Here is a 22,302-nt window from a genome sequence, read left to right as displayed (position 1 = left end):
TAAAATCAATTTTTTTCACTTATGATAAACTGTTTTTGTTCAGGAGTCAATATGTGGGAGACAAACTTTACACTCACTTTTCTCTTCATTCTGGAAAATGTTTTGAACACTAGATTTATAGGTATTACTTGATTGCAATCTGTGACACAACAAATTTGATACATTACAGCTATATATTCACTACTTAACACTTCCTGCTCACAACTGACTGCTAGATTGCACATCTGTTGTTTAAAGTTGTTTGTACAAGCTGCCAATGTAGTTATTGCATTGAAGTTGCTTATACACCAAAAATAAAATTAGTCTCTGGATGGACTGTGCACATCAGGAACAGTAATGCTATCTCAAAGAGCTCCTTTGGTAATGCATTTTGAATGTGATAAATATTTTCTAAAAATTTTGGTTCATTGCAGGCCCATACTGCCTCCACTATCTGTGAGTTCCTCATTGCAGCCCCACACAGTCTCACCCTCTGTAAGTTTCTTTTCTGTGGAATCTGAGTGACTTGCCTCTTTCCCTACCTGTAGTTTTAACAGGCAAGAGTACTGTTTTGTATCAGTTGGAGTAGGATTTGTTTCTCCTGAAAGTATTGACTAGCCTATCTGCCTCCTTTTTAATTCGACAAATTTCTGGATAGTATCTTCATTTTTATACAGTCAACATCTGCATTTCCACAGTTTACAACTTATATGACTAATTCTGTTTTGAGGTCACTGTATGACCTAGGGCAGATAACGTGGAATGAAATTTCCATGACTGGACTGAGGTAACATGAGTGGAGCAATGCAGATGAATCAGTGGTGGAGGTACGCCCAAAAGGGGCAACTACTTAAGAACCAGACATCAGATAAAATAGCATAGTGTGATACCACAACCACAAATGTGCTGAAAACAGTGACAGTCCCACATTGTATTAGTATACTACCATGGCACCTTGCTCTAAGTAAACACTCAAAAATCTCCTTTTAAGCCAAATCTAACTGCAACAAAGAACAGGTCCGGTTGGTGTAGAGCCATAGATAAATTTTTTTGATAATGTACATGTCAGGGTAGTGCATTAGTTATGGAATTCATCTGAAGTACTTCGTCAGTCTGTTAAGAGCATGGATGGTAAGTAGTGATGAGGAGAGTATTATATTGTGACCAATTGGTGATGCCATGGAGTATCATAACATATGTAGCATAGAAAGGATGCAATTTTCTTATTTTTTCTGGAACTGGTTGAAATAGTTTTTCTAGACAGGTCTTTTTTTTAGCTGCTGGTGCGTGTGTGTGTGTGTGTGTGTGTGTGTGTGAGAGTGAGAGAGAGAGAGAGAGAGAGAGAGAGAGAGAGAGAGGTACTGAGACTTTAGTCCTGTAAGTTCACAGGACGTATACTGTTCACTCAAAAAGTGCTGAGGCTTATTTTATTCTTGGCATATATGCAATTTCACCACAGTAACTGTAGTGGCCAGCCTGTCTGTCTCCTTATTATTACAACAAATTTCTGGATAGTTTCTTCATTTTCATACAGTCAACATCTGCAGTTCCACAGTTTACAACTTTACAACTTACGTGACTGATTCTGTTTTAAGGTGACAGCATTCGACCAGTCAGTGCTGAGCAATCAGTGTTAACCCTTTCGTGAGCCATGGGGGTATACGTCCCACTAAAGTGTCCGAGGGAAATGTGTTACCACTTCTGTATGCTCCTGGCATCTGGTGGCAGTCCACTGCACCAGCTGTAGTTTCTTTTTGTTGTAAAATATAGCCTTCAGGACTGTAGGAAGTATACATCCCATCAAGCAATGGTGTTTAATGGTTATTGGGAAGTATGGTCACCACCAATGTAGTTTATGGAGTGTGCTTGGGAAGTATACTTACCACAAAATTAATTTGTCATTTGTTGTCCCTGGGAAGCATACTTACCACCAACTTAGGACTATCCCAAAGCTTTTGGGCATACATTAATGCCTCCATCTATGTATGACATCTTGCAGTAATACACTGCACCAGGTATATGAAAACTGCTACAACAATCAGTTTTTGTTTGTCATGGGATCACTACTGTTGTCAGAACACATTGCTTCACTTCTGTGATATACATTATTGTGACCTGTATCAGCTCATACCTTTATTGCATGATAAAGTTTCGATGATTGTTTTCACATTGTGGTAAGTAAGCTTTAACAGTGGTAACAAGTATTTTTAAATAAAGTGAAAGGAAACATAAAATAAAAACAGAAAACACTGTTCATTATTTTTTTATGTGTAAGGGCAATACATAACAGCATGCAAAAGGGCTGTGGGAAATATGTTTACCGCCAGTTTTAATACCTCACAAAGATGCCCTGGTGATATATATGCACCACCATAGTTTTTGGTCCTAAATCACAAAAATAAAATTATCAAAAGATAAATATAGTAAGTTGATCACATTTCTTATAGGGGGAAAAATTATATTCACTGAGTTGCTACAAAAAATGTGCCTGCGAAAGGGTTAAGTAGGGGACGTGTGGTGTGACCATAGTGTGTCAATACTATTGTGTCACAAATCTTAAAGGTACAACAACTCTAAATCCAGTGTTCAGACATTCTCTAGAATTTTCTGAAGAAGAGAAAAGTGTGTGCAAAGTTTGTTCTGCACACCTTGAATCCTGATTAAAAATTACCATAGTATAGAATGGGTTTCAGATAGTTTGCCATGACAGGAGAAGGTGCGAATGTGATGCACAAGTTGAACAATATCCCAAAAAGAAGGGTTTCCTTGACAGGTTGTACTCAAGGATGGGGGACTATTTAAAACACAACAAGAATTAAAAATATTGCCTTAACTGTTCTCTATTTATTACTAAGCCAGCTTCAAAACACTTTAGACATCAAATATTCTTTTGTGGGCTTTTCCTGGCATTGTTACAATACAGTGTATGTAAACACATTTCTTTGTAAGATGATTTTGACTCCTGTTCTGAGTGCTCAGCTGTGTATATTGTCAGAGGCCTATTAAGATATTCATCTGAAGTAAATTTATACATAATATGGGTGGAATTACTTAGTACTGGCATTGTAACACTTTTCTTTATAAATGGTCATTTTTAATAGTCTTCATACATTTGCTTTGCCTGTAAAATAAATTTCCTTAATGAATGTGGTATGTCAAAAGTTTTCACACACTTATGTAACACATCACCCTCATTTATGTTCATCGTGTATGTATGAGTCAGCAGTGGCTTTCATTCTCAGCTTGGAAAGGACACTAAACACTACAGGCATTGATCAGTCACATGAAAGAACACTACCTTCATATAGACTGGGCCTTTCTTTTGTGGACACAAAAAAAACTTCCTGGTTTTTGGACGCCAAATTATACATAGACACCTGAACAATAAAATGCCAGTCCTCAATATTTTATTTTATTTATTTTTGCCTGTAATATTTTCTATATATTAAATTCTGAAAAGTTGACAACATAATATTAAAAATTAGAACTCCTTGCAATAAATATTACCATATTTCTTTATTTTATTGGTAACAGTAAATCACACATTTAATTATTCAGTGTGTGTAAAATCACAAATAGCGAGCAAAACAGGCAATTCTACAACATTCACAAATTTTATTTTTACACATAGAGAGTACTTTACATCTTTGCAAATTGGGAATTATTTCATTACTGTGCAGTCACCTACACATTTTGTCACAGTTAACAGGGGAAATGTTCTTTATTCACAGTGCATCATGTTTGTTATATTATTCACGTTGTTCCACTGCCTTAAAAATCACAGTTTACAGTTCTCACACATGCCTCATCACATGATTCAACATTTATTCACACCACTGTTGTGTTTGCAGAACTATCTGTAAATACTGGATGTTGAGATGCAGTTCAGTTTTTGTACTTATGAAAAAGCACAATATGGGGCTCAGGATTGTGACAACAAATGTCTGACGAATCTTGTCCACCAATAAGGAGCTGCTACCTGATCTTCCCTTTATCTGCTTGAGCTTCCAAATATATTGGTGTTATGTTTGATGGCTTGTATATTCTGAAAAGTGAATGGAAACACATTCATAAGTAATAGTAGTAGTAGGAGTAGTAGTAGTAGTAGTAGTAGTAGTAGTAGTAATAATAATAATAATAATGTAATATGGATTATCAGTTGTTTACTGCATAGTTTGTGTAACCGTCATTGGAAGCAGAAAAATGCTGCCACCTAGTGGAGTAGTGCATATGCATCATGATTAGTGAGAAAATGTCTGTGATGATGAGATCTTCATTCATTTTGGTCTGTTGTGTAAGATGTATCTGGCCTTAAAGGTAAAATTTATAGACATTAGAGGATCTTAAACTAGTATTGTTGTAGTTGTTTGTGACTATTGGTTTCTTCTCTCATAATATACCGTTTTGAATACTGTACCATCCATAAAATCCTGACACTGGAGGTTTCTGAACTACAACAAGTCTATAATGTGAGTGCTAACCCTAAACATGTAATAGTTGTACCAACCTCCCAAGTTAACTTAATTCTGTCAATTCATCAGTATCAGAGGATTGCAGAAAATTTGTGAGTAATTGTCCTTCATGTGCAACTGTTTCTTTGTCTTCTGTAAATAACCTCACATTCTTTCATTAAGTAATAAGCACTGTTTGCAGAACATGCCAATGAACCAAAAAACAATTTACAGACTCTGATACACAAAGAAAAATGATAATATCCTAAATGTAGGTGACATTTGACTTTCATTTCTGCACCAGAGGGACAACCCAGCAGGAAGTGGCAGTGGAGTATAGTTGTTCAAACTAGGTTAATTTTATGGAGGTCTACAAGTATTTAGGTATATCAGTACTAGCTTCAGCACATATTTCTTATCCAGAAAAAACATCTTCAAATCTCCAAAAGCAGCTATACCACTATCTTTTTATTTACAACTACTTTCAATCATATTTCATCACATTTCTCTACATAACAAAAGATAGAAAAGCACACAACATATCCTTGTAAACATAGTAAGAAAACAATGTAGATACACTAATAATAAACATGGCTGTTAAGATGTAAATAGAATTTCAAATCCAGCATGGAAGAGCAGTTCATTGACATCAGATATAAAAGAAAGCACTGTATTGAGCAACAAGACTGTACAAAAACTATAGTTCGTTGATATCATACATATGAACAACTTATGAGTGCCCCTGTATTACACGTAATTACTCAAAAATAAACAACAAAAGTGTTGGCAGTGTCCTCTGGCACCTTGTAATCTACACCTGACTTGGGCTCACTTTACTAAAGCCTGTAGTGACTACATGATTGTGGGCTTCGGCATTACTTTAGTGCGCAAGAGTGCTTGTGGTTTTCTGATGTTTATCGTGGTATACGAGGTAACAGTTGAAATTTCCTGGCACATTGAAACTGAGTGCCGGACCGAGACTCAAGCCTGGGACCTTTGCCTTCAGTAGGAAACTGCTCTACTGACTCAGAAATCCAAGTGCAATTCACGAGCTACCCTCACAGTTTTACTTTTGCAAGTGCCTCATCTCCTAGCTTGCAGATTTCACAGAAGTTCTCCTGTGTACCTTGCAGAACTAGCACTACTGGAAGACAGGATACTGATGGCTTAGCCTTATCTCAGGGGATTGTTTTCTGAATTTCACTCTGCAGTGAAGTGTACACTGATCTGATATTTTCTGGTAGATTAAAACTATGTGCTGGACTGGGACTCGAACCTGGACCTTTGGTAGGAGATGAGGTACTGGCAGAAGTAAAGCTGTGAGGGCAGGTCATGGAGTTGTGCTCAGATAGTTCATTTGGTGAACACTTGCTCGCGACCTGTGAAAGTCCAAGGTTTGAGTCCCGATCCAGCTCACAGTTTTAACATTCTGACTGCCACAAGGCCACCAGCGACCACAACAGAGTCTTATACCTGATGCCATGTTCCTTCAGCTAACACGATGGCAAGGCCTGGCCTAGCAGTGAAACATCCATCACTATGCATGTGGCAGTCAATGTGGTAACCTGTGAGGAATTTTCAAATCAGTGCCCATTTCGCTGCAGAATGAATAATATTCATTCTGAAGGTAATAGTTGTTGCTATGTTTTATGGTTTTTTCATTCATGATTATGCAACTCTTTATTTTACTATTATTATTTACAATACACTGTACACTCATCTCCCATGAAAGCATAGATGAATGTCCCCCACAACATAACACTGCTCCTACTGGCCTGTGTCTATGGCATGCAGCACGTTTAGAGCAGCCATTCATCTGGATGACAGCGTATCTGGACACGACCATTAACCTGGTTTAACAATAAATGGGATTCATCTGACCAGGCAGCACAATTCCATTGATATGATGTCCAAACTCGATGATCATGTGCCCACTGTAATCATAACTGATGATGGTGTTGGGTCAACATAAGAAGATGTAGGGGTCTTCTGCTGTGGAACACCATGTTCAACACTGTAAGCTGAGCAATGTGCTCCAAAACGATTATGCCTGCTGCAGCTCCGTGCTCTGTCATCAGATCTGCCACAGTTCACTGCCTATCCTGCTTTAGAAAGTGAGCAAGCCTCCGTTCCCCATGTTCTGTGATGAGGCATGGACATCCATCTTCTACATCTACATCTTCATCCATACTCCACAAGCCACCTGACGGTGTGTGGCGGAGGGTACCTAGAGTACCTCTATCAGTTCTCCCTTCTATTCCAGTCTCGTATAGTTAATGGAGAGAAGGATTGTTGGTATGCCTCTGTGTGGGCTCTAATCTCTCTGATTTTATCCTCATGGTCTCTTCACAAGATATATGTAGGAGGGAGCAATACACTGCTTGACTCTTCAGTGAAGGTATGTTCTCGAAACTTCAACAAAAGCCCGTACCGAGCTACTGAGCGTCTCTCCTGCAGTCTTCCACTGGAGTTTATCTATCATCTCCATAACGCTTTAGCGATTACTAAATGATCCTGTAATGAAGCGCACTGCTCTCTGTTGGATCTTCTCTATCCCTTCTATCAACCCTATCTGGTACGGATCCCACACTGGTGAGCAGTATTCAAGCAGTGGGTGAACAAGTGTGCTGTAACCTACTTCCTTTGTTTTCGGATTGCATTTCCTTAGGATTCTTCCAATGAATCTCAGTCTGGCATCTGCTTTACCGACAACTGATCAACTTTATATGATCATTCCATTTTAAATCACTCCTAATGCGTACTCCCAGATAATTTATGGAATTAACTGCTTCCAGTTGCTGACCTGCTATATTGTAGCCAAATGATAAGGGATCTTTCTTTCTATGTATTCGCAGCACATTACACTTGTTACATTGAGATTCAATTGCCATTTCCTGCACCATGCGTCAATTCACTGCAGATCCTCCTGCATTTCAGTACAATTTTCCATTGTTACAACCTCTTGATAAACTAGAGCATCACCCACAAAAAGCCTCAGTGAACTTCCGATGTTATTCACAAGGTCATTTATGTATGTTGTGAATAGCAATGGTCCTACGACACTCCCCTGCGGCACACCTGAAATCACTCTTACTTCGGAAGACTTCTCTCCATTGAGAATGACATGCTGTGTTCTGTTATCTAGGAACTCTTCAATCCAATCACACAATTGGACTGATAGTCCATATGCTCTTACTTTGTTCATTAAACGACTGTGGGTAACTGTATCGAATGCCTTGCTGAAGTCAAGAAACATGGCATCTACCTGGGAACCTGTGTCCATGGTCCTCTGAGTCTTGTGGACGAATAGTGCGAGCTGGGTTTCACATGATCATCTTTTTTGAAACCCATGCTGATTCCTACAGAGTAGATTTCTTGTCTCCAGAAAAGTCATTATACTCGAACATAATACATGTTCCAAAATTCTACAACTGATCGACATAAGAGATATATGTCTATAGTTCTGCACATCTGTTCGACGTCCCTTCTTGAAAATGGGGATGACCTGTGCCCTTTTCCAATCTTTTGGTACACTACGCTCTTCCAGAGACCTACGGTACACTGCTGCAAGAACGGGGGCAAGTTCATTCGCGTACTCTGTGTAAAATCGAATTGGTATCCCATCAGGTCCAGCGGCCTTTCCTCTTTTGAGCGATTTTAATTGTTTCTCTATCGTCTATTTCGGTATCTACCATTTTGTCATCTGTCCGACAATCTAGAGAGGGAACTACGGTGCAGTCTTCCTCTGCAAAACAGCTTTGGAAAAAATAGTTAGTTTTTTGGCCTTTAGTCTGTCATCCTCTGTTTCAGTACCATTTTGGTCACAGAGTGTCTGGACATTTTGTTTTGATCCACCTACCGCTTTGACAGAAGACAAAAATTTCTTAGGATTTTCTGCCAAGTCAGTACATAGAACATTACTTTCGAATTCATTGAATGCCTCTATCGTAGCCCTCCTCACACTACGTTTTGCTTTGCTTAATTTTGGTTTGTCTGCAAGGCTTTGGCTATATTTATGTTTGCTGTGAAGTTCCCTTTGCTTCCGCAGCAGTTTTCTAACTTGTTTGTTGTACCACGGTGGCTTCTTTCCATCTCTTATGATCTTGCTTGGCACATACTCATCAAATCCATATTGTACGATGGTTTTGAACTTTGTCTACTGATCCTCAACACTATCTGTACTTGAGACAAAACTTTTGTGTTGAGCCATCAAGTACTCTGAAATCTGCTTTTTGTCTCTTTTGCTAAACAGAAAAATCTTCCTACATTTTTTAATATTTCTATTTATGGCTGAAATCATCGATGCAGTAACTGCTTTATGATCGCTGATTCCCTGTTCTTTGTTAACTGTTTCAAATAGTTCGGGTCTGTTTGTCATCAGAAGGTCTAATATGTTATCACCAAGAGTCGGTTCTCTGTTTAACTGTTTGTCACGTACTCGTCGTTTCAGCATTCTTCAACCACTTTCCGCAGATGCTCATGACAGTAGGACATGAACAGCCGACAAGCTTCACCATTTTTAAGATGCTCACTCCCAGGCACTGAGCCATAACCAGTTGGCTTTTGTCAAAGTCGGTGATTTCTGTATTTGCGCCACTTATCATTAGAATGATTCCCAATTCATCTCTGCTCTACTCATATACTTTTCTTACCACATCATGAGCCCTCAGTGCCGCCAGGCAGCATACAACCTTACAGTGGGCAGTGGTCATAAAGTTTTGGCTCATCAGTGTAAGTAAATTAACACTGAGTTTAACTGAACTGATTCTTTGATCAAATAAGCTTAGGTGACATGGAAGGCTTTTTTTTTTCTTTGAGTCATGGCTGTTCCAGTAACTAAGAAAGCTGTCAAACAAATTTTTCCATTTATGAAGCAGGAGTGGCTGATAACCAGTACAATGTGTTGAAACTATGTCAAAAATGGATACTTGAATCATTGTCACCTGGAATTATTTAATAATAATAATAATAATAATAATAATAATAATAATAATAATGGTACAGTCTTTATTATGTGTAACATTCAAGATATTGAGATGAATAATACTGAATTTGCTTGGTATTAATTAGTTACTTGTCAGCTACTCAGCTTCATGCACCTCTTAAACTTACAGTAGCTTTGGGTTATGTCTTTTTAATCACTAGCGGCAGTGAATTACGGCTTAATATGACAAGTAGGAAGCATAGAAGACACTTTGTCTTTTATAAGTACTCTTCCTCTTGTCTGTGCAGGATGCACAGCATAAATGGATTCTCTCAGGATATCTTTCTTTGAATCTCTTTCTGTAGAGTCCAACAATAAATTTCTTAAAACTTGCAAATTTTTGGAGACAAGATTATGTTTCATGTAACAGTCATTAGTTATCACAACAACCCCTAGAAGTTTGTCATAATAATTTTGCAGCACCATCTTCCTGTCAGTCAGTGTAGGCAAAACAACACTTAATTTCACAGTAAAGAAATACAAGGGGCATTCAATAAGTAATGCAACACATATTTTTTCCCCTCAGCCAATTTTGGTTGAAAAAATGCACAATTTGTTGAGGTACATCATGGAATGTTGCTGCTTCAGCTCCTTTAGTTTCAGGAAGTTCCAATAGGTGGCGGCACTATACATATCCTTCAAAACGGCGTCTGTAACAGAGTTGCTTTCCAATCAAGAGCTGTCATTGAGTTTCTTTAGGCAGAAAACCAGAGCATCGCAGATATTCATAGGTGCTTGCTGAATGTCTACGTAGACCTGACAGTGAACGAAAGCATGGTGAGTTGTCGGGCTAGACATCTGTCATTGTTACAACAAGTTCGCGTGAACCTGTTCGATCTCCCATGTGCCGACCAGCTGCTCACAGCTGTGATTCCTAAAATATTGGAAAATGTGGACGCTGTCATTTTGAGGTGTTTGATGGATCAAAATCAAACACATTGCTGCACAACTGGAAATATCTGTTGGTAATGCTGACACACTCGTCCATCAGTGAGGGTGCTCAAAGGTGTGTGACTGCTGTGTTCCTCAAAGAAGACCATAAAGAGCAATGAAGGACCATCTGTGCAAAATTGATTGTGCATAATGATGCTGATTGTGATAAGTTTTTGTCTAACATTGTTACAGGTGATGAAACATGGGTTCATTACTTTGAACCGGAAACAAAATGGCACTCCCTGAACATCACTTCTTCTCCGAAGAAAAACATCGAAGGTGCACCCTCAGCCGGTAAAGTCATGGCAACAGTCTTCTGGACTCTGGAGGGGTTATTTTATTTTATGTCCTCCCTCATGGTGCAATGATCAATTCTGAGGTGTATCGTGCTACCCTCAGGAAATTGAAGAAACAACTTCAGCATGTTCCATCACCACAAAAATTAAATGAACTTCTCCTTCTCTACGATGATGTAAGGCCTCACGCGAGTCTGTGCACCTGAGAGGAGCTTACAAAACTACATGGGGCTGTTCGTCCTCATCCACCCTACAGTCCAGATCTTGCACCTTCCATTTTCCATCTGGTTGGCCCAACAAAGTATGCACACCGCAGGAAGTAGAATGTGAATGATTAGGAGGTTATTGACCAGCAGGACACTGGCTTGTTTGTCAACCAGTAGAATGGTACCATGCAGCATACAGGGCCACTCAGTAACGTGGTGTAAGACCATCACATTGAATAGAGATTATGTTTAAAAATAGGGTTTTGTAACCAAAAGAGTGGGGAATAATATGTTGTATTGGAATCCCAAATAAAACCAACCTGCTTTCACAAAAAAGGACTGTATTACTTATGGAATGCCCCTTGTATAAACTTCCATTTGTTATATTTACATAAAGGAGGAAATACACTAGTAGGAAGTGAAAAATGAACACATCTAAAAATGATACATAGAAGATGAGAAAGGACTGTTCTGGGAATGGAGTAAGAACCATGTACTGAGTTTGAGAACACTGAGCCTATAACAATTACACTGGACTTACTGAAAGAGTGGTCTCTTATTTCCAGCAACAGATTGCATTAAAAATAAAAAGCACGCCATGATGGTATCTACAAGCACAGTTTGTACAGTGAAGCGAATTTCAATGCGGTTATATTGTTACCTACAGGAGGCTGGGTAGTCATTCAGAAGTGTTGCTCAACATTTTGATATGCCAACTATGTATCAGTTTTTGTGCTGGTGGTCCAGGAAGGTGCACAGCCTTGTCATCTCGATTCGACAGGCAAATTCAAACCTCAGATGCTACATCAGACAAGCAGACATGGCAACAGCAGCACAGATTGGGAGTAATATAGCATCAATAATGTCAAATGAGACCATTAAGAAATTGTTTGCCAGAACATGGGCTGTGAGCCAGAGAAACACTTGCTAGGCTGCTCCCACAGATAAGTACCTAACAGCCTGTCTGTTCTGCTGCCTTTCTTCAACTTCTGGAGGATGTGCACTTCCAAGCAGGACAGTGCCCCAGTACACACTTCTTCCATTATTCAACATATTCTCCAATGTGTTTGTTTACTCTCCTGGCCAATATGGTTAGCAAGCTTTTCCCTCATTGAACTAATGTGGGACATGATTGAATGACAAGTGGCTACACAAGCTGTGATAATGTTTAAAAGTAGTATGGAATACTGTCTCACTAAACAGCATTCAGCATCTCTGATTGTTTAAGTGTGAAAATGATATGGAATATTTTGCCCATCCACTAGTGTATGGCAGTGTGATTATCTCTGTATACAGTAGACAAGCTGCATAATGTGTAGCATATTATATGTTTCTTCATTTATCATCATATGTGAGGATAAAACCTCATTATGTTTATTTTTCAGTTACTTTTCATGTAATTCATTCAGTTTTTTCTTGTTTGTATTATGGATTTGTAATGCACTCAAGTATATGAACACACAATATTTAAATTAATTTTGCTTGTAATATCATTGCTGTTCAGAATCATCCTACTAAGAATCACTTAAGTGCAAGAGTAAATGTTACAGTTGTTATAATAGTAACAGAGAAAATTATGCCTGCTCTGCAAAATAACTCGCAGTTTAAAGTATTATGCTACATGTAACACAGTTGTTTTAACATTCATTTTTAAGCAGAGTTATTGTACATTAAAGTAAGAAATGTGATTTATTGGTAATACTGAAAATATAGGATACAGATAAAGTTTATTTACTTACGAGTATTCTGAATTTGGAACTCCTATTACTAGCATTTCACTGCCTTTCATATGCATCCTCCACATGCTCTTATGATGACCTCTAGCATCGAGGTCCCATATTTTAAAACACTAGAAATATTAAGAGGAAACATGAGTATACTTACTAATCTTTTATATATGCTTAGTATAAAAGAAAATGTATTCCAATGGGTGGTAAGTAAAAATTATAAATTTCTGAGAAACAAGTTTGTACAGTATGTAAAAAAGAGGGGCATGCATGTGCCAATAGCTGTTTAGAATTCATTCATGGTCACAAACAAAAACTGTTATGTAATAACAGGACTTTAAAATTGCAATGTCATTTGATGATGTTACTTTTGTCTGAGGGAACTTGCAGTGTTTGATCAATTCTGACTGCATAAAAAATGTAATGAAAATTTCATACCTTAGCAACCTGAAGCCATGTTGCAAAGTCTTTGGGCTCATCCATTTTAATGAACATTACATTTGTTTCTCCCTGCAAAAGAAATGGCCATTAATGAATAAAATTTCCTCTTTGTGTCTAGCCATGTTCATTGAAATTATCTGTAACAGCCAAATGTATGAAGGCAAAGGGACAAGTCAACTTTGGGAACACTGATGCATTTCTTGTAATGTTTCAGGATGCAAGATTAATTGCTGAGAAAGGACTTGTTATTTACTTTAAAGAATTATGTGCAAGTAACCTAAGTATAATTGTCCTGACAAGTTGCCAATTCAGTGTTACGTACAGGGAACAAATAAAAGTTTCCATCTATAGAAGCCTATCCTGTGCCTTAGTTAATGTACATCATGATGAAAATCAAAATGAAAAAAAAAAAAAAAAAAAAAAAAATCATTCATGAGTTGTTAGCAAGTAAGTTTGCTGCTCAAATGCAAAAATTTATTAATGCAAACTCAACTGACATCTGCATTATGAGGAAGTTTAGTTCCTTCACTGAATGGGTCATTCAAATATACTGAGTGAATCCAGACTCACCATTTCTCACAATTGACAATCAGTGATATAGAGAGTACCATGAACTCAAGTTGGTGTAGTCCCAGTGGTTGCAATACATATGTTGGGGGTACTTGAAAGTTAGTGCTGTAGAAAGTTAGTGTTATTTCAGCTTTGAGTCAAGACATATGTAAATTTGCAAATGCAAGAAACAACAGTTACTATTGGTTGGTCACCTAATTGCAGTTCGTGCTTCAAAACAGCAGTATACTGCAACTGGACAGTCACTCCTGTGCCAGATAATCTCGCAGCCTTGCATTTCCATTTTTTCTTACAAGGGAAACTCCCCATTGCATACCCCTCACATTTAGTGTAAGAGGGCCCAGTGAACAGCCCATCAAAAACTGGGCACAGATCAGACATGAAAACAAGAAGAAGATGTACTGAACTGTGAAAAAAAAAAAGCAAAATAAAAACAGTGAATAGTCCAAGAACAAGAAGTGCAATATAGAGAAGCCTGAATGTACAGTGGCATCATGGTTAAGTGGTTACAGTGGTTACTGCCGAGCAGGTGAGCTGTGTTCAAACCTCCCTCCCCCCCCCCCCCCCCACTTTTTGCTGTCTCTGTGTCATGGTGTAACATCCATTGGCAACAGTATGGTGTAAGGTAAGGGCCTATAATGACAGCTGATTCTTCACACCTACTCTATTAGCAGTCGATAGGAGGTGGTTTTCAAATGGGAGCCACAAATGTTTGATGACAAGACAACAAGTCAGCTGAATCCTCCATCGGAAAACACGTCTGGTATGTCATACAAGGAATTTGTGACAGTATGTGTGTAATATGATAGGAATCTCTTATTGACGCACCTAATTTGTACACATGGTAAGTGAGTGAGATATGCCTCCTTGCCTGATTTAGATGTTTGTGTGAATGTGATAGCTCCCAAGGAAACAATGAAAACATAATAGTTTGTCACATAAGCTGCAACAAATGAATGCAACAGTTTCACAATAGCACAGTTTTTCTGTGCTCTGAAAAAATAATTTTTTTTGTTTTTGAAGTTGCATTCCATTCTGGAAGTTTTTATTCTTGAATTCTTTTGTTGTAACATAATTCACACCCATTTATTTATTGTTTTCATTTCTGTGAGATGTCTGTGTGGTATCTCACCTGCTCTCACTATTCATCATATTCTTAGCACATGACTCATGTTCTATAACCAACATACAGTATGACAACTGCCAAGACTACAGAAAGAGAACAAACATTTCAATGAATGGATGGACAGTTCATAATGCAGTGATTAAAAAAAAATAATAATAATTGCATAAGAGAGTTTTGACAATGGCTCATCCAGTTTACAGTCCAACACCATGATGACTTGACCATGATGACGTGGCTGGTCAATTCTTCTCGATATTACACTTGTTAAGCTTGGACTGTTCAGTGTTTTTATTTTGCCTTTTTTTCACAGTTCAGCAAACCTTCTCCCTGTTTTCATGATTGACCTGTGTTGATGGGCTACCCACTTGGTCATCTTACCACTAAATCTGAGGGGAGCGTGATAGGGAGTCCCCTGTTAGAAACAAACAGCACATTTGAGGAATGAATGTTTGCATGACATATCTTTACATTGAAGAGAATATTACATGAAACAAGGAAAAAAATAGAATGGGAAAAAAAACTAAGCCTGGCACTAAAAAAACTGTTTTCCAAGTCAAACATGTACAGGTTTTTGACTTTGGTCAACAGACTTTTTCTATATGTTTCCAGTGACAATATGCCATCCCTGAAATTAATGTAATTCTCGAAATACAACAATATGGCTACTGGTCAAGTCTTTTTTCACATTTTAATATACTTGTTCCAGAAGACTTGCATATTATTTGCTGGTTATTATTTTACTCTGTCCATGGTAATAAATAAGAAGACTCCCATCTTCGTCCCAGAAAACACTGACCCAAACCATTCTGATGGATAAAATCAACTTTGCTTTTTTGGTTCACTGGCATCCATCTACAGTCTGATGCAACTGGAAGACTGAGAACATTGTATTCAATAAGAAACAAAGAGTCGTTGATAAGGATGCTATCTGAGTGCGAGACAAAAATTTTTATCACATAAACAAAGATATCTCCAGTACAATGGCAATAATCTTCTGTTTTCTTATTCTGACAAAGCATCAAAATAAAGTACTGTTGCTGATCAATTTTCTTACTTGCAAAGCATAAATATGAATATAAAAATCAGTACTGTAATTACTTTTAATGGGTACAGATGTTCTCATAAAAATAGTATTTGTGCCTCAAAACAGCAAAGATATCCTATATAGAAATATAAATAACCTTAAAGTAGTGCTGGTGATATAAATGTGGGTTGGTGAGTTTCAGAGGAAGAATTGTGTTCCGACTAGCAGTAGTTGAGAGAAATCCAACTATCTGTACGCTCTCAGCCATCATACTTATTTTATTTAATCAAGCTTATTTGTATGTTTACAATCCAGATCTGTTTTCTCGTAAGTAAAATGGAGCATGGTTCACAGAAGTAAAAAAAAAAAAAAATGCAGTACCTTTGGACTTTGAAGACACTGGCAAAAAAAGGAATTCCTGCACTGAGTAAATGGAAAGTAAGGTTTTGTAATAGATTTCCTAAGACTAAAAAATTATAATGGGGTTTCCTTTATTTCTTCTGAAGGGGGAACAAATATCACACAAACATGGAAAAGGAGTAGGCTGGTCTTGTACAGACACAAAAAATATTGAACTAGGCAGATTGTCACAGCCATACACACTGTGCACTGTGCTGAAATAGCTTCGTTTTCAGATGGGTTTTCACTGCTGGAAGACAGAGTTGCCATTGAATGTGAGACTACAACAGGTGTGAAATGTGTCCAAGTGCAGCTTGTCAAGCATTGTAATTACTAAAGCACTCACAAGGGAATGGTCAACCATGTCATGTCAAAATCTATCATAATTTTTTGTGACTAGTAGCGAATACCACTTGAAATACACAAACCAAATTTCAGCTGCCAATAACACTGGAAGCTGTCTTAAAAATAACTATAGTTTTCTGGCTTGGTGCCTACATCTAAGAGATAGATGCCCCTGAATATTGCTAATTGTCAATGGGACAGAATATCTCTTTGCTAACTGTACTACACATACTGCATGTTATAGGAGAATTGCATTCAGCTGGTGGAGCATGTTTTTAAGAGGAATATTGATTCAAGGCTTTGTTAAAGATGAAAGCTCATATTTATTTTCTTTATAGTACTTTGTGGTAAATTTAAATTTATTTGACATGCCATGCAGCACTGTGCACAAATGTGCAGCACAGTTTGGAGCAGACTGTTTGTAGCTGCACAACACGATCCCAGTGTGCATGCATGTGTCAGGAAAAGTGGAAAAGGAAATTCTGAAAACTGCAAGAGCTGCTATCATAGTTGTTTATTATCAGCTGAAGGGTGCAAAATGTAGAAAACATTGTCACTGGGTGAGGTGAGTGCAGTAAAGTCAAAAGATGTAGGGTAGATCCACAAATTGGTAATGATAGAAAGTTTGAAAATTTTTGTCACATGTCATTGACAGGTTTCCAACACTTGGTCAGTTTAAGTGGGCCAGTAATGAAAAAACAAGACACTAATATTATAGAAGTGCAGTGTGTTCTAACGAGAGAATGAAAATAATGCTGTGTTTTGGAGATTTGTTTACAAGTTCGATATATCTCTCCACAGTATCGAAGCACAACATTTCAGTCATTGTTCTCAATACAGATATATTAAGTTTTCTATGTTCTGATGATTCCACTCAAAACTCTATTTGAGATAGGATTTAAATTAATTCACACTACACCTGTTGGTGCATTAACGTCACATTCTGGCTCGGTAGCAAGAAAATCTGATCAAACAGTGTGTACACAAATGAACCATTTCCTTTGATGTACCAACACTGTGCAAAAATTCATCACTGTTGCTTGAAAATGCACAAAGCAGCATGGTTCATCATCCACAATGGACACAATGCACTGCATTGAATGCCTTTTCTTGGTTTTCTGTGGCACAACACGTCTGGTGTGGATGTTACAAATGTAAAGAATAAGATTGCTCATTTTAAGAGAACCTTGCATGTACATTGCAGATAAGCCTAATTTTGAAAATCAAATCCAGTTTAAAAGAATGCTTTCATTCAATGATGAAAAACATACAAAGATGACTGTGGAGTACATGTCTCCACCCACACTCAGGTTGACAGGTTTTAAAACTAAAAATACACGATAATTTGGAAATGATGTCCAAAATAGTCCCACTGGGGCATTACTGGCATGATTTACCTTTAGTAGGCCTTTATATACAACTGTACACAAAAGTGTACATATATAATGAGTGTTTCCCAAAATGCTTACATATTTAAACTCCTTTAACAAAACAGAGTCAAAATTAATGAGATTCACCATTGTACATGCTATTTGTGGATATGAAAAACAGAAAGTTCTTTATATACACCTTGTTACCACATGCTGTGCTTTTCTTGCTTTTTATGTTCGGCATTACAGTTGTTTTCAATTCGCATTTTGTCAGCTGCAACCGTATATAACTTTGTGGGGGGCTATTGATGCACTTGAGAATTTTCAACTTACTGTTGATGCCTGTTGGGCTGTTTTTCATGTCTATAATGTGTTCAGCAAATGTAGAATGATAACTGGTACTTTAATGCTTTCTGTTCCTGTGTATCTAGTACTAAAGTTTCTGCCTGTTTGTTCAATATAAATTAATTTGCAGTCCTGGCATGTCAGTTTGCAAATACCAGAAGTGTTGTGTTTGTGTTTGTACTGGTTTTCCGTAGTTTTCTCTATATTGAGTTATCTGTTCTGTAGGCTATTTTTAGTTCTTGTTTTTTGAGTATGTTGCCTATCGTATGGGGTACATGTGTTGTTGTAAGTGAGAGTGTACCATTTGCTTGTTCTTGTGGGTGTTTCTTGTACATGTATGTTTATGTGTATGTTCTGTGTGTTTGTGTTATCTGTGGTTATGTCCTGCGTGTTCGTTTTCCATGAGTCTGCATTTGTATGTTAACAATGAACTCTTTCTTCTCGTGTGCTGGGTGCCCTCTTTAATCCTGTTTTTAATTTTATAATTCAGTTTGTCTATAATGTTTTGAGGGAAATAAGGTTTCTAAATGAAGTTCTGAAAGGAAAAGATACTGTAATGCAAAATATAAAAAATAAGGAAAATTACAGGGTGTGCTAACAAGGTACATATACAAAACCTTGCCTGTTTTCAATTTTGTACATAATTTCTTAAAAACTCAAACAAGCAGTAACGAGCATTTTTCCTGTTGTTTATTACAAAGGAAATAAAAGCCCATTGACGATGTTGAAACTTCAGCCAAACATGTCTAGGTAAAAGAAGAAAAGAAAAAAAAATGTGTTTTGCTCAAGTTGGACCCCTTCCAAAAACAAATGCCATTCCATATGAGTTTTTCTACGCATCTGTAGTGTGTCATGACCATATGTCAATGAATGGAGCTACAGTGAATTTATGAAATCGCTTCAATCATTTGTAATAGCCCTGTACTAGTGCCATTCTTTAGTTGTGTGTGAAAAAGGAGGTCAGATTAACGAGCCTTTCAGGGGATGCAGACCACTAAGAAAGGCAAAAACATGCTATCTGCAGTTTCAGGGCAAACTCCAGAGGGTCTTAATTAAATACAGTACATATTCACCATTGTATCACACAGCTTGTTTCTCAAATTTCATTACTGCCACTTTTCTATACATGAAGGACATGTAAATCAAGCAGTATTTGCCAAGTGAGGATTTCAACATAACTCTTCCATACTGACTAGTTGCTAATCATGTTGTGGATTTTTCTTTGCAGTAACATTTTCCCAAGCCATGAGAATGATTTGCATATTGTATGTCACATGGTTGAGATAATGTGGGAAGCATGAAATTTTAGAACATCCGTTATAGTGGGGTGGGTGGGGGGGGTGGGTGGAGAACCTCAGTATTATTATTATTATTATTATTATTATTATTATTATTTCAGTTCATACAAATGGCAATTAATTGTGCCTATCTGCTGGTAAAAAAGAGAGAGAGAGAGAGAGAGAGAGAGAGAGAGAGAGAGAGAGAGAGAGAGATTATTATTATTATTTCAGTTCATACAAATGGCAATTAATTGTGCCTATCTGCTGGTAAAAGAGAGAGAGAGAGAGAGAGAGAGAGAGAGAGAGAGGAGAAGAAGAAGAAGAAGAAGAAGAAAGAAAAGAAAGCAGTTAATTTGGATTTCTTTGTGGCACAGTTAATTTGGATTTCTTTGTGACAGAAGAGTGGGAAAAACTTTTAATTATTGTGTAGTTGTGTAACTATGTTCAATGAATCTGACTAGCAATGATTTGAAGTGGTTCAGCTGGAACATGCAAGGCAGAGAATCCATGTCAGTCGTGGAATATTTGTTATTAACTATTTCATTACCATGTCTTAGGGAGTGACTCCCTGCGCCCTGCTGAGGTTAACCCATCTGATTATAGTTAATTTTGGGAATTTATGCTGTGAAAAGATGTCTTGCAATATATACAGAGGGGTCCAAAAATATGTATCCACTGTTTAAAAGTCCATAAATTGCAAACTAATTGAAGTGTAGCTTAAAGTCTAACTTAAAGATATCACTGTAGGTTTTTGAAATGGTCACCATTAACATCCACACACAAACGATGCCGCCGAACTGCAGCATGAACTACTGACTGTAATGTGTTCAGTTGAATATTTGCACATGAATGTACGATGGATTCCCGAAGTTCATCCAATGTGCATGGCTGTTGTTGATAAACAACGTCCTTTAGTGTTCCCCACAGATAAAAGTCTAGAGAAGTTAGGTCTGGGGAACACGGTGGATACTCTACAGCACCTCTATGGCCCATCCATCTTCCTGGCAGATTTTCTTTGAGATACACCCTAACACGATTTTGGTAGTGGGCTGAGGCACCATCTTGTTGAAAGTAAACTCTTCCATCTCCATACAAGTCTCAGATGGCAGGTAAAATGGATGTCTGAAGCTTCTGAAGGTACACCTCACCAGTAACTGTGGCGTCAAAGAAGAATGGCCCAATCAAGCCCTGGTAAGACAACCCACACCAGACATTTACTCCTGGCAAATTCACAGCTTTGTCTACATGGACGTTTGGATTTTCGGCGGCCCAGTAGATGTAATTGTGGCGATTTACTGTACAATTGAGTTTCAACTGTGCCTCATCAGACCACACAATCATCTCTGCAAACTCTTCATTGTTGCGCACCATGTTAGTAAACCACTCGCAGTACCCCATTCTACTATATGAGTTGTCCTCGTTCATTGGATGTAGCAATCGTGGGATGTAGAACTTCCACTTTGCTGTCTTCAAACTTCGCCGAACACTTGAGCGACTCACTCCAGTTTCACGGGCACACTGTGTCACAGACTTCTGTGGTAAGCGAGTGAATTGTTGTAACATATGACGGAAGTTAGCTGGACTTGTTACTGTTACAGGTCATCCAGATCGTTGTTTGTGTACATCTATAACACAGCCTTTGGCATCAAATTTGTCTTGAATGCGATGAATCATTAAACGTGTTGGTAGCTCTGTTTGATACTCATTTCGCTATTGCCGTTGAACCTCATTAATGTTTTCATACTTAAAATACCACTTCAAAACTGACTTCCTTTCATTGAATGTAAGCCTTGCACCAGCCATGTTTACTCAAGTAACTAGGTTCAACTAGGAACAAAACACTGACTGTCTGGTGACAGTCATCTGACAAAACAAAACAACGCAATACAATGCTTGTGTGTCGATTGCCGGAACTACAAACTATTACACTACCAAAGATGAAACAACTCCATCAATTAGTTTGCTAGTTATGGACTTTTAAACAGTGGATACATCTTTTTTGGACCCCTCTGTATAACAGGAGTCTTTTGGGTGGATTAAGAGTAAATAGTGGCCAGAGTGTAAAATGCAGGAGACCGATACATACCAAATGCTCTTTAATGACATAGATAACTTTTGATTCCACTGTATAGTGCATAATTCCACTCTTCCTTCTGAATGAAGATGTGTTACTTTATTGGTGACAAGTGTACACAGTAAGCACTACTTTAATGAATTCTTCTTTATTTACCACAATTTACTTCCCAACAAAACAACACAACACAGGCACACTTTCACAGCTAGACAGTAGCACAAAGAAAATACAAAAGATAATCAAATAAAAGATATAACACACAATATAATGTTATAACACACAATATAATGTTATAACACACAATATAATGTTCAACTTCTTATTCATTGACTATTACACTCGTGACATTAGCCCCCACCCCCTTCTTTTTGGAGAGCTATACTTGAAAGAACGAGACATGTCACTCTGGAAGCCTGGAGTGCCCTGGACCTTGGGATAGATGCATCCAAGCAGGGAAGGGGTCCTATGATGTCAACATGAATGTGGGCAAAACGACCTGTAAGGGTGGGGAATGTGTCCACAGGAGAGATCATGAGGTGACCAATTTTGTTTTTTCTCTCATGGTATGCAATTACATGCCCAGCACCGGCAATCTTTTCGCATTCCTGGCCACACCACTTGGGAGGCCACAAACTTAGTAGACGCACTGATGCCAGGATGTGACAAGGCGTGCAAAACATCGAAGATGGTGTGCCACCAATGTAATAGAATAAACTGGCACAAAACATTCTGAGAAGTGTCACACCATATGA

General features: G+C 37.9%; 1 protein-coding gene across 4 annotated transcripts in view; it reads right to left on the bottom strand.

Moving 5' to 3' along the window:
* Window positions 1–3,476: 3,476 nt before the first annotated feature.
* The window catches only part of LOC126185203 (protein O-linked-mannose beta-1,2-N-acetylglucosaminyltransferase 1-like), an 842,885-nt gene continuing 824,059 nt past the window's right edge, over window positions 3,477–22,302 (bottom strand). For all 4 annotated transcript variants that reach the window (XM_049928081.1, XM_049928083.1, XM_049928084.1 and 1 more), the window contains 3 exons: window positions 13,015–13,086; window positions 12,589–12,698; window positions 3,477–4,024 (listed from right to left, as the gene is read on the bottom strand). In XM_049928081.1, the coding sequence (XP_049784038.1) occupies window positions 3,955–4,024; window positions 12,589–12,698; window positions 13,015–13,086 (252 nt within the window). In that variant the 3' untranslated portion in view covers window positions 3,477–3,954. The remainder of the gene's footprint in view (window positions 4,025–12,588; window positions 12,699–13,014; window positions 13,087–22,302) is intronic.

This window comes from Schistocerca cancellata, chromosome 4 (genome assembly GCF_023864275.1).
Source record: "Schistocerca cancellata isolate TAMUIC-IGC-003103 chromosome 4, iqSchCanc2.1, whole genome shotgun sequence".
NCBI lineage: Eukaryota > Metazoa > Arthropoda > Insecta > Orthoptera > Acrididae > Schistocerca > Schistocerca cancellata.
The sequence above is the reverse complement of the archived record's forward strand: the minus strand, read 5'-3'. Positions and strand labels throughout refer to the sequence as shown.